Raw genomic sequence first — 16,010 nt, forward strand, 5'->3', positions numbered from 1 at the left:
TTTCCAAAATTTTCTCCCAAATTCACTCCTAATATCAAAATTCAAAAAAAATACAAAATTTTCAAAAAAATGTCATTTCACCCCACTTGTATATTTTCAACCCAAACCTAGTCTTCCGGGTACTCAAACCTCTTAAAATTTTCTCGCCAATTCACCCCCGGTATCAAATTTCAAAAAAATACAAAATTTTCAAAAAAATACCATTTTACCCCACATATATTTTCTAACCCAAACCTAGTCTTCCGGGTACTCAAACTTCATGAAATCACCTGCCGAATGCATTCCCCCATAGACTTTTTCATTTCCCTCAACTCCAACGAAAAAAAGTCTCCAATTAACCAGACCCGAATTTCTACTCTTTCCAATTACAAAACCAGCCGCCTTTAAATAAAAATAATTTATTTGTCTCAACAATTACAAAAATCTCGACAGTTCAAATTCACTAAACTAATAAATAAAATAAAATATCAAACATTAACATCTTCTACGTTGCGACTTCGCTGCTTGATAATATTTCCCAGATAAAATTCACCAGCTCTGTAAGAAGATCTAACGAGTGGACCACTAGCGGTATACAAAAATCCACTTTTATTTCCAAAATCTTCCCAGTATTTAAATTTTTCCGGTGTCACGTATTCAATTACTTTCAAATGACGTTTTGTCGGCTGCATGTATTGACCCAGAGTCAGTGCGTCGACTCCTACAGATCTTAGATCTTTTATTGTCGTCATTATTTCTTCATCAGTTTCTCCGAGGCCCAACATTATCGATGACTTTGTTATCAAATTTTTATTTAATTCTTTCGCCATTTTTAAAACTTTCAACGACTGTCTGAAAATTTAAATCAAATTTTTAAAATTACTCCCGCCTTTAACTCAGAAAAAAAAAAATTTCAAATTTTCCGCTGGTTTCAAATTCAAATCTTCATAATTTCAGTGAAAATTATCAGATTTAAATTTAAAAAATTTTATATCCGCGGGAATTTTTATTATTTTTTAAAAATTTGAATTTTTAAATTTACTTGTAATTCGCGCGTCGATCGCGTACAAATGGCGTCAGGCGTTCGACTGTTTCGATGTTGTGTGCAAAGACGTCTAATTTTGAGTCGACGATATTTTGTATACTTTCTTGATTCCCGCCAAAATCTGGCACCAAAGCTTCTACTAAAATATTGCTCCTAATTAATAAAAATAATTAATAAATTAATAAATTAATTAATTTGACTGCCAAAAAAAATATAAAATTTTTTTTTCTCACCGATTTTTCAACTCTTTTATCGTTGCTGCAATATGATTAGATCCTCCATCGGGTAAATCTAAAAGAAAATATAAAATATTTTAATAAAAAAATTTATAAAAAATATGAATTTTAGAATTTTATTAAAACATTCAAATTCTGGCTAAACTATCGCACCTACGATAAAAATGTACTGAGATATTTTTGTAGAGAATTAAATTCTCTATAAAAAAGGTCTCTATCAATTTTCCCATACAACGGATAGTTTAGCCACAATAACGATTTGAAGTCATAGTCCAAAAAATTATCCCACCCCTTAAGACAATTTCCATTCAACTAAACATTTAAATTAAAATTCTGGCTAAACTATCAAAGTTACGATAAAAATGCACTGAGACATTTTTGTAGAGAATTAAATTTCCTACAAAAAAGGTCCTTACAAACTTCATCCTAAACTCAATATTCTAGGCACAATAACAATGTATAGATAAAAACTCATTTTTCTATCAAGTTTTTTTTTTTATAATTAAGAAAAAAAATAATAATTAAGAGTAATTAAAAAATTTTACTTACCATCACGATCAACAGATGTGAGTACAATATAATCAACACCCCATTTAGCAACAGCAATTGCTGTATTAACTGGTTCTTCGGGATTTAATGGCGGAGGCGCACGTGCGGTTTTTATTGAGCAAAATCTGCACCCACGTGTACACGTGTCACCCATCAGCTAATTAATTATTAAAAAAAAAAAATTAAAATTCAATTAGAAAAAATTTTTTTTTAATTAAAAATTTGAATTAATTAATTACCATAATTGTTGCTGTGGATGTTCCATGCTCGCCACCGCCCCAACACTCACCAATATTTGGACACCTCGCTTCCTCGCATACTGTCGCTAATTTCGACTCACGCAATTGTGATTTTAATTGGGCATAATTTTCTCCCATTGGAATCTCACGTTTTAACCATGGGGGCAATCTCAGTCGTGACTTATCATTTTTATCTAACTTCAATTTCCCATCGTACTTGGGAATTTTTTCATTTAAAAAGTCCTCCAAATTAGGGCCATTGTTTAATTTATCTTTGAAAGTCGTTTCTTCTTTAGAATAATTTTTAACCTGAAAAATTAATTTTAATATTACACAGAATTTTTTAAAAAAAAGTGACGGGGATTTCTGTGATCTGGATAAAATTCTGCGTTAAATGAGTACCAACAGCCCTACTTTTCAAAAAAGTCCATGTGCGTTAATTAAACCGTTAATTAATTAACTAACCATATTAAATTACACATATGATTAAATATATCGATGTGGGTACTCATTTTACTCGTCATCAAATTCTCTATCCACCCACACATTTTTCAAATTTTAAATTCCGAAAAAATTTTCTATAGATCATTTTACCCCGCATTTATTTTTTTCACCAAAACTCTGTCATGTTGGTACTCAAACTTCATGAAATCTCTTCCTGGACTTGACACAAGACTTCAAAATTACAAATTTACAAATTTGGTTACCCGAGCGCCATTTTACCCCGTATTTTTTTCGTCACCGAAACCCCGTCATGTGGGTACTCAAACTTCGTGAAATTTCTTACTGATCACGACTAGAATATAGAAAACCCCTTGAACTTGAACCCTAGCAAAATATTTATCATCATCACCCAGCATGATTTTACAAAATTTTCCTTTTATTTAAAAAAATCCATCAACTTGCCCCAATCTTCCATAGAAAAAGTAATAAAAAAAATATACTTACACAGCCAAGTGATAGGTTGATATTTTTAAAATTTCCACAGCTAATTTTTCTATACATTTTGAAAATATAATCTAAATATCTATTTTTAATTACTCAATAAATAATATTGATCTTCTTCATTAATAAATTGACACTTTACATAATTTTATTTATTGTTACATCAAAAAATTTTTTTTTATAAATAAAATATTAAATATACACAAATATATACATATATATTAATTTCTAGGTTATCGTATATTAACTGAAATTACGAAACTTCGCTGTTTATTTTAACATGTGATCAATACGTCATTACTATTATCATTATTTTTCTATTTAAAATACCAAGAAATGTTCAAAGATGCCGCTATTTCACTTTTTTATTTCGCGCGCTTTTTTGAATTTTTAAATTTCCCGCGCAAATGATTTTTCAACCTTCCACTTCAATTTACAATTAAAAAATAGCGTATATTTATTTATTTAAATCATAATTCAAATAATTTACATTATTCATACTATATATATTTTTCGGAATAAATATAAGAAATATGAAGAATGTATTAATTTGAATTTAAACCTAAGGTACGCGGATCGAATCCTGTCGATGGTTTTACCAAGTATTTTTTTCTAATAAAATTTAACATTAAATTATATGTCATATATATTCATATATATTATAACATTATAAGTCTATTACATCAGGTATATATATATATTCCATTTTTGTTTTTTTATTTACGGCTTTTAAATGACCAACTTGGACATATTTCGTTGGTTTAACTCCATATAGCTTACATACTATTGGATTTCCTCCACATGAATTCTCCAAACAAAACTAAAATCAAATTCATATATATTTATATATATATATATATATATATAAGGATGTCATTTTAAGGCAACTTATAGTAAATTTCGGGATCTTTTTACTTTTCCAGCGAAACTATCAGACTTATGACAAAATGTCACAGGACCTTTTTTGTAGAAAATTTAATTTCCTACAAATTATCTCTGATAAAATTTTTCAAAATTCCGCATTGTTTTCTAGTTATTTACATTTTAATGTCAGCCTCGTAAAAAAAATAGTCTTCTAATCAGAAGCTTGACATTAAAATTAAAATAACTAGAAAACAATGCGGAATTTTGAAAAATTTTATCAGAGATAATTTGTAGAGAGTTAAATTGTCTACAAAAAAGGTCCTGTAACATTTTGTCATAAGTCTAATAGTTTCGCTGGAAAAGTAAAAAGATCTCAAAATTGACTACAAATTTCACTTCAAGCAAAGCAAATATATATATATATATATATATATATATATATATATATATATATATATATATATATTTATACTTACTCGACTATGTTCGTCAAAATCTTCAGGATGACAATTTAATTTTCCGTGACTTATATTGCGACTTTGTTGACTTACTTCATCGAAAACGGTCTCATATGTAAATTTAACCGAACATGTATAAGAAGAATTATCACGTCGACTATCCGTTATTATTGTTATCAGACATTTATTATAATTTATATTATGGCACTTACTCGCTATAGGTATGGTAATTTTTTCATTGTTACCAAATAATATAGATTTTTTCAACCCAATCAATGCGATGTCTGGCTCAGAGCTGTTATATTTTTTAGCAAAATTGTAATAATATATATGACGCATTTTAAATGACATACGTTTATTAACAGCTTCTTTAACCAACCCTGATTCATTACCGACTCGTTGTTCGTTTTGATTCAATGACCGTGATTTCATTATGTATATAACGTTTTCAGTTCTGTTGTAATCACCGAGAACAGAAATTCCAAATTCATTATATTGTGATATTCTGAAAATTATATTACGTGTTATTATTTATTTTATACGAAAATTTATATAAACATTTATTTAAAATTCAAATTTTTCCCGCGCATGGAAATAAATTTTTATAAATAACTTCGAAATTAAATTCCCGCTAAAATATTGAGTTTAGGGGAAAATTTATAGAGACACTTTTTGTAGGAAATTTAATTTTCTACAAAAAAGGTCCTTATAAATTTTCATGTAAATTCAATATTTAGTCCGTAAAAAGCAAAAAACGTTTATTTGATCCAAGAAATGATTTTTTTTCTTAAATTAAAGATAATTTTGGCGGGAAATAGACAATCTTAATTTGAAATTTGATTTTATATGTTGAGAAATTTCTATACTTGATCAAAAAAATTAAATTTGTTGTTGATAAAAAAATAATTGAATCAACAAAATTAATTCTTGAGTCAAAAAAATAAATTTTTTGAATCAAGAATAATTAACTTTAAAAAAAAAAAATAAATTAAATAAATAAATAAAAAATATATATAATTACACGTCATGTATACATGCAGCACTTGTTAAAACTAAATATGGTTTTAATAATGACCCAGTGCAATAATGATATTGAAACACACCATCAACAGGTTCAAAATCACTGTCAGTATTACGAACGGATATTTCAATTACAACAGTCCATGAAAATTTCCACATGTCAAATATTCGGAAATCATTTGATTCGTTTATTGTTTTATGATCAATATGATACAAGCTTCCGTCCTCATACAAATTATTTGATATTATTAATATTTTTATAGATATCAAACATATAATAAATAATTTTTCCATTTTTTTTTTGTTTTTCGACACACAGTTTACTATTTTATTTTCAAATAAATATATATTGTAGACATGCTTGTTCAAATTTTTAGACATTTATTTTAGATAAAAAAAATATATGTGATAAAAAAAATATTTAAGACATTAAAAAGTCATTAACACGCTCAACGATATATATATATATATATATATACATATATATATATATATATATATATATATATATATAGATCCGTATTGAAGTACTAAATATATGTGTGAGGTAATATGGGCACACTAATGTCGATATATATATATATATATATATATATATATATATATATATATATATATATATATATATATTAGAATTGATAGAAAATTAAGAGCCCTTTTAAATGAGTACCCACATGACATATTTATTTTTAATTGAAATAGATATATTTATATATATATATATATATATATATATATATATATATATATATATATATATATTAAAATTGATAGAAAATTAAGAGCCCTTTTAAATGAGTACCCACATAACATATTTATTTTTAATTGAAATAGCTATATATATATATATATATATATATATATATATATATATAAAATGGCTATATAAATATATATATTTATTGAATAAACAATGGACATAAATTAACAAATTATTTATTATTTCTCACAAAATAACATATATATTAAATTTACATATTAATAAATATTAAAACCATATATTTAAAAAATTTAATTGAAAAAATAATTTTCATATATATATATAATAGTATATTCCATACCTAGGGCAGTAATTTTCATAGACAATATAAATTTATAGGGCCCAAATTACCCTAAAATAACACCCTAATATATATATATATATATTTATATAAATTTACATTTTATTTAAAAGGTACATAAATTCTTATACTTAAATATCCCATGAAAATAAATATACAGATAATATATAATTATACATGCTCATATATGATCACAGATAATTATATATACTAATAACATCGTATAGATTTTTCGTAACGTCATATATGAACATATTAAACATGCTATTAATTAATTTGAGTATTCTATTTATATGTATATGTATATATATTTAATTGTTTTCTATATAACGTCTAACATAATTATAATGTAACGTACTGCCTACAGGAATAATAGAAGTATATATAGGTATTAACGTTCTGGATCCGTCATCGTTCGGATATCGACGATATTTTGATATGAATCCAATTAATACTAAGTCTGATGCATCTTTTAAATGGCAGCTTATTGGACTTCCGGAATCGTACTGTAAAATTAGTGTATACATATCATTTATATATTATTTATATATAAGGTTTATAGTAAAGGGCATTAATCAGTTTGTAAAGGCGCTTAATTAAATTTATAGGTTAACCATGATTATTAAACTTTTTTCGATAAGTTCCCTAGTGCATCCAAATGACGGTAAATTATCGTAATTTGATGCTAATTTACCACTTTTTAGAGTAAGTAGGGTAGAATACGGTATTTTTAACGTAAAGTAGATATTTTAGGCAATGCCGACATGTTAACGCAAATTTACGGTAAATTTCTGGGACTTTGCCTAAAAATCTGCGTTTTTGCCGTAAATTGCCACATTTTTACCGTAAACTCTGCAGTCTTGCCGTAAAATTACGGTGAATTGACTCAAGTTTTCCGGAGAAGGTTACGTTTATGCCGTAAATTACCGAATTTGACCTAAACGCCCTATTTTACGGTAAAAGACCTATTTTAGGTAAATAATAACATTTTGGGGTAAATTAACGAATTTGGCCGTAAATTCTGCGGTATTTCCGCAAATTTATGGTGAATTTTCGAAAGTTTTTTGTACAAGGCTACGTTCTGTCGTAAATTACCGAATTTGACCTAAACGCCCTATTTTACGGTAAAAGACCTATTTTAGGTGAATCACCACATTTTGGGGTAAATTAACGAATTTGGCCGTAAATTCTGCGGTATTGCCGAAAATTTATGGTGAATTTTCGAAAGTTTTTTGTACAAGGCTACGTTCTGTCGTAAATTACCGAATTTGACCTAAACGCCCTATTTTACGGTAAAAGACCTATTTTAGGTAAATCACCACATTTTGCCGTAAATTACCGTAATTACATCATTTTTTGAAAATCATAGCCTTCATTGTGGTTTTTAAGACAAATTGATGCGTAAACTCTGCTTCAAGATAAAAAAATTTTTTGCCAGTAATTTGAGGTTATCAATCATACTATCGAATTAACGGAATTTGAGGCGCGGCAAAATTGAACTGGAAAATAAATTTTTGATATATCGCTCAAAAATGGTCGTAAAAGAAAAAATAAAAAAAGGATTTGAAGCTTATAATGAACCCTTTTTGATGATAAGTTAATAAAAATGAAAATAAATTTTCTAAGAGTTTATTTTAACAAACAAAGCTTCTGACTGCATTCTCAGCCTTAATTTCGGTTGTTTATTAATGCGATTAACGGACCAAAACAACAGTAAAAAAATTTTTTTAACTCAATTTCTTCGATTGCATCTTTAAGCTTAGCCTTTTAGCTTTAATTTTCTTTTTTTAAAATTATTTTTACTCAATTTCCCGCCATTTTATTCAAATACCCGCAAAGAAAGCTGATTCTCCGTAAAAGATCAATGTATTAATCGATTTTTACAAACTGATTAATTTCCTTCACTCTGATTAATGCAATTAATTAATTTAATCCTTACGAATCCGCCATCTTGATCCTTCGACGTACAATTTAATTTATTACCATTCTTAGTATACACACATTTTACTGGAACCTCATGTTTTCTCTTGTCACGTGTAAAAGAAGTTAATATGCAATCATCAAAATCAATTTCATCGATAATCGATTCGTTAGCTAAATTTATTAAATTTGGTGCATTATCAAAAAATATTGGCAAGGAAAGAATTATTAACGCATAGTCCAGTTTTTTCCCATCATATTCTCTTTGCCAATCATGATAACTTACATTGCTAATCGGATGTATATTTGTTAATTTAATTCCAGTTTCTATATCTAAATAAGTATCACCGAATACTTTTACTTTCGTATTATCTGCTAATGGTGTTGTCCTGTAAAAAAAAATAAACTTCAATTATTTTCATTATTTCGATAAATTAAGTAGAGTACTGGCTAGAAAATGTCATTCCAAGTGAAACGAGTACCCGCATGACGGTATTCAAAATTAAAAAAAAAATGATTAATTAATTAATTAATGATCTCATTAATTAATCACTTGTTTTAAATATAGTCATGTGGGTACTCATTCAACGGGGAATTGTATCAGAAACTCATAGCACGTACTCATTTAATTGAAAAAAAAAATTTATATAATTTTCTTTCTTTAAGTTATTATTATTATGATTTTTTGATTAATTAACTATAGAATATGGTAGAAAATGTCATGACGAGTAAAATAAGTACCCACATGACGGTATTTAAAATAAAAAAAAAATGATTAATTAATTAATTAATGATTTTATTAATTAATCACCTGTTTCAAATATAGTCATGTGGGTACTCATTCAACGGGAAATTGTATCAGAAACACGTGTCATACATTTATTTAATTATAAAGGATATTTAAGAGACCAAAAATAGAAAAAACGTTATTATTAATGATTAATTACCAAATGAAATTAATCAAAAATATTTTTTTTTTAAAATATAGTCATGTGGGTACTTATTTTACAGGAAATTTTATAATATACAAAAAAATTCCTTTTTTTTTGTAATAAAAAAAATTCCGACAAATAAAAAAAATATCTTTTTCAGTAGACTCAATTAACACACAAAGGTATTTAATTTTTTTTTTTTTTTTTTGTTCTTCTGACATATTATCTCCAAAGTATTTTTTAATGGCCTGATTTGAAGATTAAGTAAAAAAAAATCGTCAGTGTCAAAAGTTTTTTTTTCAATTACTTTAAGTATAAAATATATAATAAAATAATTCACTACATAAATTATATCCAGAATTAATTACAAGTCAGCAGCCATCAATTACTCCAATTAAAGTTTTAAAACCACATTGATTGAGAAGTTACGCCGAAAAAATGAAAATAACTTTTAAATTACAGCACTTACGTTAAAATTACTCATGACCTTTTTTTTAGCCAATGAAATTTCCTATCCAACCGTTTATCCATTGATCCTCTAATTCAAATACTCGACCCACTATTCAAATTTTAAAACCCGCGAAATCAAGTCGCGGAATAAAAAAAATAATTAAAGTGAACTTAAAAAATTCATAGCGTCCAAAATATCAAGTTTAATGAAAAAGTCAATGAGATCTTTTTTGTAGAAAATTCAATTTCCTACAAATTCTTATTTGAACATTTTTTTCCTACTCTAATACTTTGGCCGGTATTTAAATTTCAAAGGTACAAAAAATAAGCCCAAGAAATTTCTTGCAAAAAAATTCATAATTCTTAAAAAATTTATAGCGTCTATAATTTTGATTTTAAAAAAAAAATTAAAGAGACCTTTTTTGTAGATAATTAAATTTCCTACAAAAATGATTCTTATCATTTTTTATCTCCGGCTATTAGTTTCCGTGTTATCACGATTATAAATCCGGAACTCAGTTCGGGAAAATAAAATAAAATAAATATTGATTATAATTATTATTATAATTACCTATTTAAACATTGTGCGCTAGTAAGTACAGCTCGTTCATGTACCAGCGAGCCTAGACAATGATAAACAGTCTTCACACTAACGAGATTGCGTTCAATTAAAATATCAATTGTCCAATCATGATTCCATCTTTGATCTTCGTCGTAATGAAAGCTTGCAGTTGTTACGAAATTTGAATCCACTGTGCGCTCAAATATAAATATTAATGACAATAATATATGTAATTTCATTTTTAAATTTTTCTGTAATGTAAAAAAAATTCCCTTCTTTTTTCTTAATTAAAATTTTAATTTAAAATGGACTAAATTATAAAATTGTATTTAAAAAAAAAAAAATTAAAAATTTTTTTAATCACTGTTGATAATTAAACTGACGCACTGCGCAGTCTTGCTTCCACGTTTTATATTTAATAATAATTATTTTTTTTTTAATAGTAAATGTAATACTTGTGAGAAGTTAGTGGCTATTGATAAAATAAAATTTTAAAAATAATAATAATAAAATAGAGTAAAAAAAAAAAAGTCGACTAATGTCTTATTAATGATGGTATTAGATTAAGAATTTTTTTTTTTTTATATTAGAGAATAAATGGATTTTTTATTTAATATTATTTTGGAGGCGTTTAAAAATTACGTCGATGATATTTTATTGTTAAATTATTTATGGATGGTAATAAAAAAACGTCGGATGGTTTTATTGTTAAAAGTAACTCTGAGGAATTTATTTTAAATAAATTTATTATTATTTTATATTTTATATATTTTTCATTAATAAATATATATATTTATCGGTTAGTGAGACGACTGAGAATAATTATATGAAATAATAATAATAACAATAATAATTATGTAGACTGTTAATATCAAAGAGAGATTTAATCGTCTTTGAGTAAATAAATAATTAAGTTGCCGTATAATCAGATATGAGGCTGCATCGGTAAAATAAAATAGTCGGACGGTGACCGGGGTTTTTTAAATTAACAATAAAATATTTGCAAGGAGGCGCAATCACGCGGCTCAAGGATTAATCATTTTTTCATACATTTCAAGTAATAAAAAAAAAAAATAAAATGAAGCAAAGAAAAAAAAACTAAATTAGCGTGTTCAAGGTGACGGCTACGATAAGAGATTGTTGGAGTGTCTATCGCTCATGAGATTGTCTTTTAATAAACCAATTTATCAATTTATAATCGATAGTGTGATAAAGATAATAGCGATCGGTGAACGGGAAATTATTTATTTGATAATTAAAATTTATTTTATACGCACTATTAATTTATCATGCGCACATTCAACAGTTCAAGTATTTATTCACTCGACGATATTTATTTTTTTTTATTACTTCACTATGGAAATTTTATAAACCACAAGTTTATTAAATTCTTTAATTATTTATACCGGGAAAATTTAATTATTTATTATTACTAACGGGCGATTTTGACCTCTGTCCAATATTAGGGCCAGTAAAAAATAAAATAAACCTGATAATAGGCAATGATAAATATATAAATCAAATCTAAGTTTTTAAAAAATGGTATAATTAATACCTATGACTTTGAATTTTAATTGTGGACTAAATATTGGTTTTATCGAAAAATTTATAGAAACCTTTTTTAAAGGAAATTTAATTCTCTACAAAATCATTTCTATAACTTTTTACCGTATCTCCAACCGTTCGCCCACAATTTTAATTTTAAACTTCAAAACTCCAAAAAATTAAATCACAGCAATCAATAATTGATTAAGTATCAAAAAAACCTGACAAATTTACTTACTAAAAAAATTAATTTTTTTCAAATTCTTAATTACATAAAAAAAGACAATTATATTTATTTATTTAATTTATTATTTATTTTTTTTTACCTCGAAATTTTTAATATAAACAATAGAAAAAAAAAATAAATATTCAAATACATTTTATACAATTTTAATTACCGTTTAATTTCAAAATTCACTATTATTATAAATGTTATTTATTTTATTTTTTTATTTAATTCATAATCGGTAATTTAAAAATATACAAAAAAAATTATTTGTAGTTCGGAAAATTATTTATCGATAAAAAATAATTAATACTTTTAATGGCTTTCAATAATGTACCAGATGTACAGCACTCTCAGTACTTGCAATAATACATGGAGTACCATTGAAATCGGTGATATTTAATGAAATAATTGGCTTTGTGTCAACTTTTATTGTTTTAAATAATTCAAGGCGAAAATTTACCGTGTCCAGGTCTTTAAACTCATTGAAATATTTGAGGCACAAATTTCCTGTAATAAAAAATTTATACTGACTATAAATATATGTATATATTTAAACACGTAACCATGTAGAGAATTTTATGCCCTTTCAAATGAGTACCCACATGCCATATTTATTTTTCAGAAATTTATGTCATATATATATTCCTATATATATATTTTTTTAAACATAGCAAATATATATAGCATGTGGGTACTCGTTTTAACGGGCATGAAATTCTCTATAATTTTCCGTACTCAAATAAATACACAGATACATATATAAACATATATATATAGATATATGAATATATAAATATATATATATACATATTCGAACACGTAACAATGTAGAGAATTCAATGCCCATTAAAATGAGTACCCACATGCCATATTTATTTTTCAAAATTCAAAAGTCATATATTTATATATGTATATATACTTTATAAAATATGAAAAAGAACTATAGCATGTGGGTACTCATTTTAACGGGCATGAAATTCTCTATAATTTTACATACTCAAATTCACATATATATGAAGTTATATATATTTATATATATACATAAATCTTACCATTATTCAGACCCATGATTATCAAATTCGAATGCATAAAAATCGATGATACAGGAATTTGAAATCTTCTGTAAGGACCACGGGTACTATAATTCTCATCAGTCATTTTAGTTCCAAGTCCGTCAAATAAAATATACAAGTGTTTGCTATTAGCAATGAACGCAACTTTATTGATAGCAATATACTGAATAAATAAATCACTTGCATCAATACTCTCAGGGTGTAATTTATAGAACTCCGTTATTGTAATATTTCTTTTTCCACTTTCTAAAAAATCTATTGTGTATGTAAATATAAATATATAGTCTGCCAACGCCTTTAGTATCAACTGCAATATTTAATAATTACTTAAATAAATAAATTAATTATTTTCAAAAAAACCTATGATTGATGTTAACTTACTCCTTTATCATCGTGATACATTGCCAATATTTTACGAGTACAATCTCCATGATTCGGGCAACAAAAATCAAATGAACGTTTTACGTCTAGACCAGTCGGCTTCCATTCGTGTTCAGTTATACGACAATTCCATTCAGAAAAAAAACGATGCGTTAATCCAACACTGTTAATTAATTATTTTTTTTTTTTTTAAATAATTAATTAATTGAATAAAAGTAATTTTGAATTATTAATTACCAAATATTCGTAGCTAAAAATGATCGTGTTTCAATAATTTGACGTTTGTCGATGTCCCAAAATTTTAAATTATAATTTTTTGAAAGCGTTGCCATTAATAATTTTTTGGTATCTGCAAAAAAAAATTTGGAGTAAATTTTTTTTTTAGCAAAATGAGGGTGATTTTTGAAAAGAGGGTGGAGAGACGAGTAAAATGAGTGGTCACATGACTATATTTTAGTGGGACAGTTAATTGAAATTTTGGGACGGTTAATTAATTAATGGGACGGTTGAATAATTAGTGAGACAGTTAATTTATTATTGGGGCAATTTATTAAATTTTAAGACAGTTAGTGTATGAGTCGGATGGCTAATTAATTACTGGACCGTTTAATTAATTAATGGGACAGGTCATTAATTAGTAGGACGGTCCATTAATAAATGGAACGGTCAATTAATTAATAAACAGTTGTCATTAATAAAATCGTTTATTAATTCACGGGTCAGTTAATGTATGAGTGGGACGGCTAATTATTGGGACGGTTAATCAATTAATGGGCCGGTCACTGATTAGTGGCCCAGTTTCGTGAGACGGTAAATTAATCATAGAAAAGGGAAATAAGATAATCAATAAGTTTATTAAGTAATAGTAAAGTTAATTATTGGGCCAGTCAATTAATTAATGGGACGTCCCATTTTACCCACAAAAATTTCAATTTTTTAAACATAGTCATGTGGGTACTCAAACTCCAGCAAATTCTCTCCCCAATTCATTCCCCCTACTCTCAATCCCCAAAACCTTACTCCCAATAACCTCCTCCAACTTTACCTGTGTACCAAAAATGAATTTGCATCAACGCCTGCTCATTGTTCATCACGAACATCTTTCTCAGCGGCTTGTCATGGTTGACAGTAAAGTAATAAATAAACCCATTGCTCGTGCCCACCGCCAGATGATTTTCTACAGAAATTAAAATTAAAATTTTAATTTTAAATTTAAAATTCGTTTACAAAAAAATTACTTACTCCAAACGCATGTGCATGTAATTAATGACTGGTCATTTTTATTATTTTCACCCAGGAATTGATCACCATAGTCACAGCTCGAGTGTTTATATTCAAGTTGGGGTAAAACGGACCATTTTTTATATGAGTGGTAAATTTTTTTCCAAGTCCTCTGATGTAAATTTGATAAAAAATGATCATTGTTTATAACTCCCGGGAATCTTTTTCTTATAATATGATCCTTCCATGGTAAAATATTTTTTTCTAAACACAATTTTTCCCATAATTTTGATTTTATTAATTTTGTTTCTATGAGATTATTGAATTTTCTGCAAACACATTTTAGTTTCATTAATTCACATGGATCATTAATGTGATTAATTATTAACTCCCATATTTCTGTTGGAAGCATTTTTGTAATTAATTATTATTTTTTTTTTTTTTATTTTTTTTTATTTTATCAACAAACTGTCGAAATTTGTTTTTTTTTTTTAAAAAAAGTTACTGCGACACATTTCGAACTTTTTTTTTTAGTAAATTAATTAATTAATTTTTATTAATTGATTAATTATTTCTTAAATTAAATAATAATAATTATTATCAATTATTTATATATTTAGTGTATACTTGAGTGTGTTGTGCAGAAGAAAATGATGGTTATGTTTCCAGGCTCTTGAAGTTGGCGGAAGAGGAAATTCAAATGGCTGTCAATTTATTGGCGGGAAAATTTAAAAATTTTGAATATTTAAAATTTCATTTAAAGCGCGGGTTCGAATAAAAAATTGTGAGTATAAAAAATTGCTTAGAATTTATAAATTTGATTATTAATTGATGATTAGTAATTAATTATTGATAATAAAGAAAATTAATTAACTAATAATTGCTGTAAATTAATTTTTTGGAGTTTTGAAGTTTAAAATTAAAATTGTGGGCGAACGGTTGGAGATACGGTAAAAAGTTATAGAAATGATTTTGTAGAAAATTAAATTTCCTTTAAAAAAGGTTTCTATAAATTTTTTGATAAAATCAATATTTAGTCCACAATTAAAATTCAAAGTCATAGGTATTAATTATACCATTTTTTAAAAACTTAGATTTGATTTATATATTTATCATTGCCTATTATCAGGTTTATTTTATTTTTTACTGGCCCTAATATTGGACAGAGGTCAAAATCGCCCGTCAGTAATAATAAATGATTAAATTTTCCCGATATAAATAATTAAAGGATTTAATAAACTTGTGGTTTATAAAATTTCCATAGTGAAGTAATAAAAAAAAATAAATATCGTCGAGTGAAT

General features: G+C 26.1%; 3 protein-coding genes across 4 annotated transcripts; all 3 read right to left on the minus strand.

Annotated features, from left to right (window-relative positions):
* Positions 1-272: 272 nt before the first annotated feature.
* Positions 273-5,681, minus strand: LOC103570604 (lipoyl synthase, mitochondrial). The gene is made up of 8 exons (XM_008548398.3): positions 5,337-5,681; positions 4,334-4,820; positions 2,997-3,813; positions 2,049-2,357; positions 1,810-1,966; positions 1,258-1,315; positions 1,022-1,177; positions 273-831 (listed from the first exon to the last, which is right to left on the minus strand). The coding sequence occupies exons 3-8, from the start codon at positions 3,051-3,053 to the stop codon at positions 468-470; spliced, it is 1,101 nt and encodes a 366-aa protein (XP_008546620.1). The 5' UTR covers positions 3,054-3,813; positions 4,334-4,820; positions 5,337-5,681; the 3' UTR covers positions 273-467.
* A 574-nt stretch (positions 5,682-6,255) lies between these two features.
* On the minus strand, positions 6,256-10,663 carry LOC103579316 (uncharacterized). The gene is made up of 3 exons (XM_008560674.2): positions 10,270-10,663; positions 8,336-8,705; positions 6,256-6,902 (listed from the first exon to the last, which is right to left on the minus strand). Exons 1-3 carry the CDS (start codon positions 10,497-10,499, stop codon positions 6,708-6,710), a joined length of 795 nt encoding a protein of 264 aa, XP_008558896.1. The 5' UTR covers positions 10,500-10,663; the 3' UTR covers positions 6,256-6,707.
* Positions 10,664-12,141: 1,478 nt separating this feature from the next.
* LOC103570622 (uncharacterized) lies at positions 12,142-15,803 on the minus strand. 2 transcript variants are annotated; one of them, XM_053738186.1, is made up of 8 exons: positions 15,786-15,803; positions 15,337-15,413; positions 14,731-15,038; positions 14,534-14,665; positions 13,726-13,837; positions 13,489-13,651; positions 13,087-13,414; positions 12,142-12,541 (listed from the first exon to the last, which is right to left on the minus strand). In XM_053738186.1, exons 1-8 carry the CDS (start codon positions 15,786-15,788, stop codon positions 12,357-12,359), a joined length of 1,308 nt encoding a protein of 435 aa, XP_053594161.1. In that variant the 5' UTR covers positions 15,789-15,803; the 3' UTR covers positions 12,142-12,356. The 2 variants fall into 2 exon arrangements, with proteins under 2 accessions (XP_053594161.1, XP_008546643.1); XM_008548421.3 differs by lacking the exons at positions 15,337-15,413; positions 15,786-15,803 and having other exon boundaries at positions 14,731-15,169.
* Between the last annotated feature and the right edge of the window lie 207 nt (positions 15,804-16,010).

The sequence above is a fragment of the Microplitis demolitor genome, chromosome 4 (assembly GCF_026212275.2).
Source record: "Microplitis demolitor isolate Queensland-Clemson2020A chromosome 4, iyMicDemo2.1a, whole genome shotgun sequence".
In the NCBI taxonomy this organism is placed as follows: domain Eukaryota; kingdom Metazoa; phylum Arthropoda; class Insecta; order Hymenoptera; family Braconidae; genus Microplitis; species Microplitis demolitor.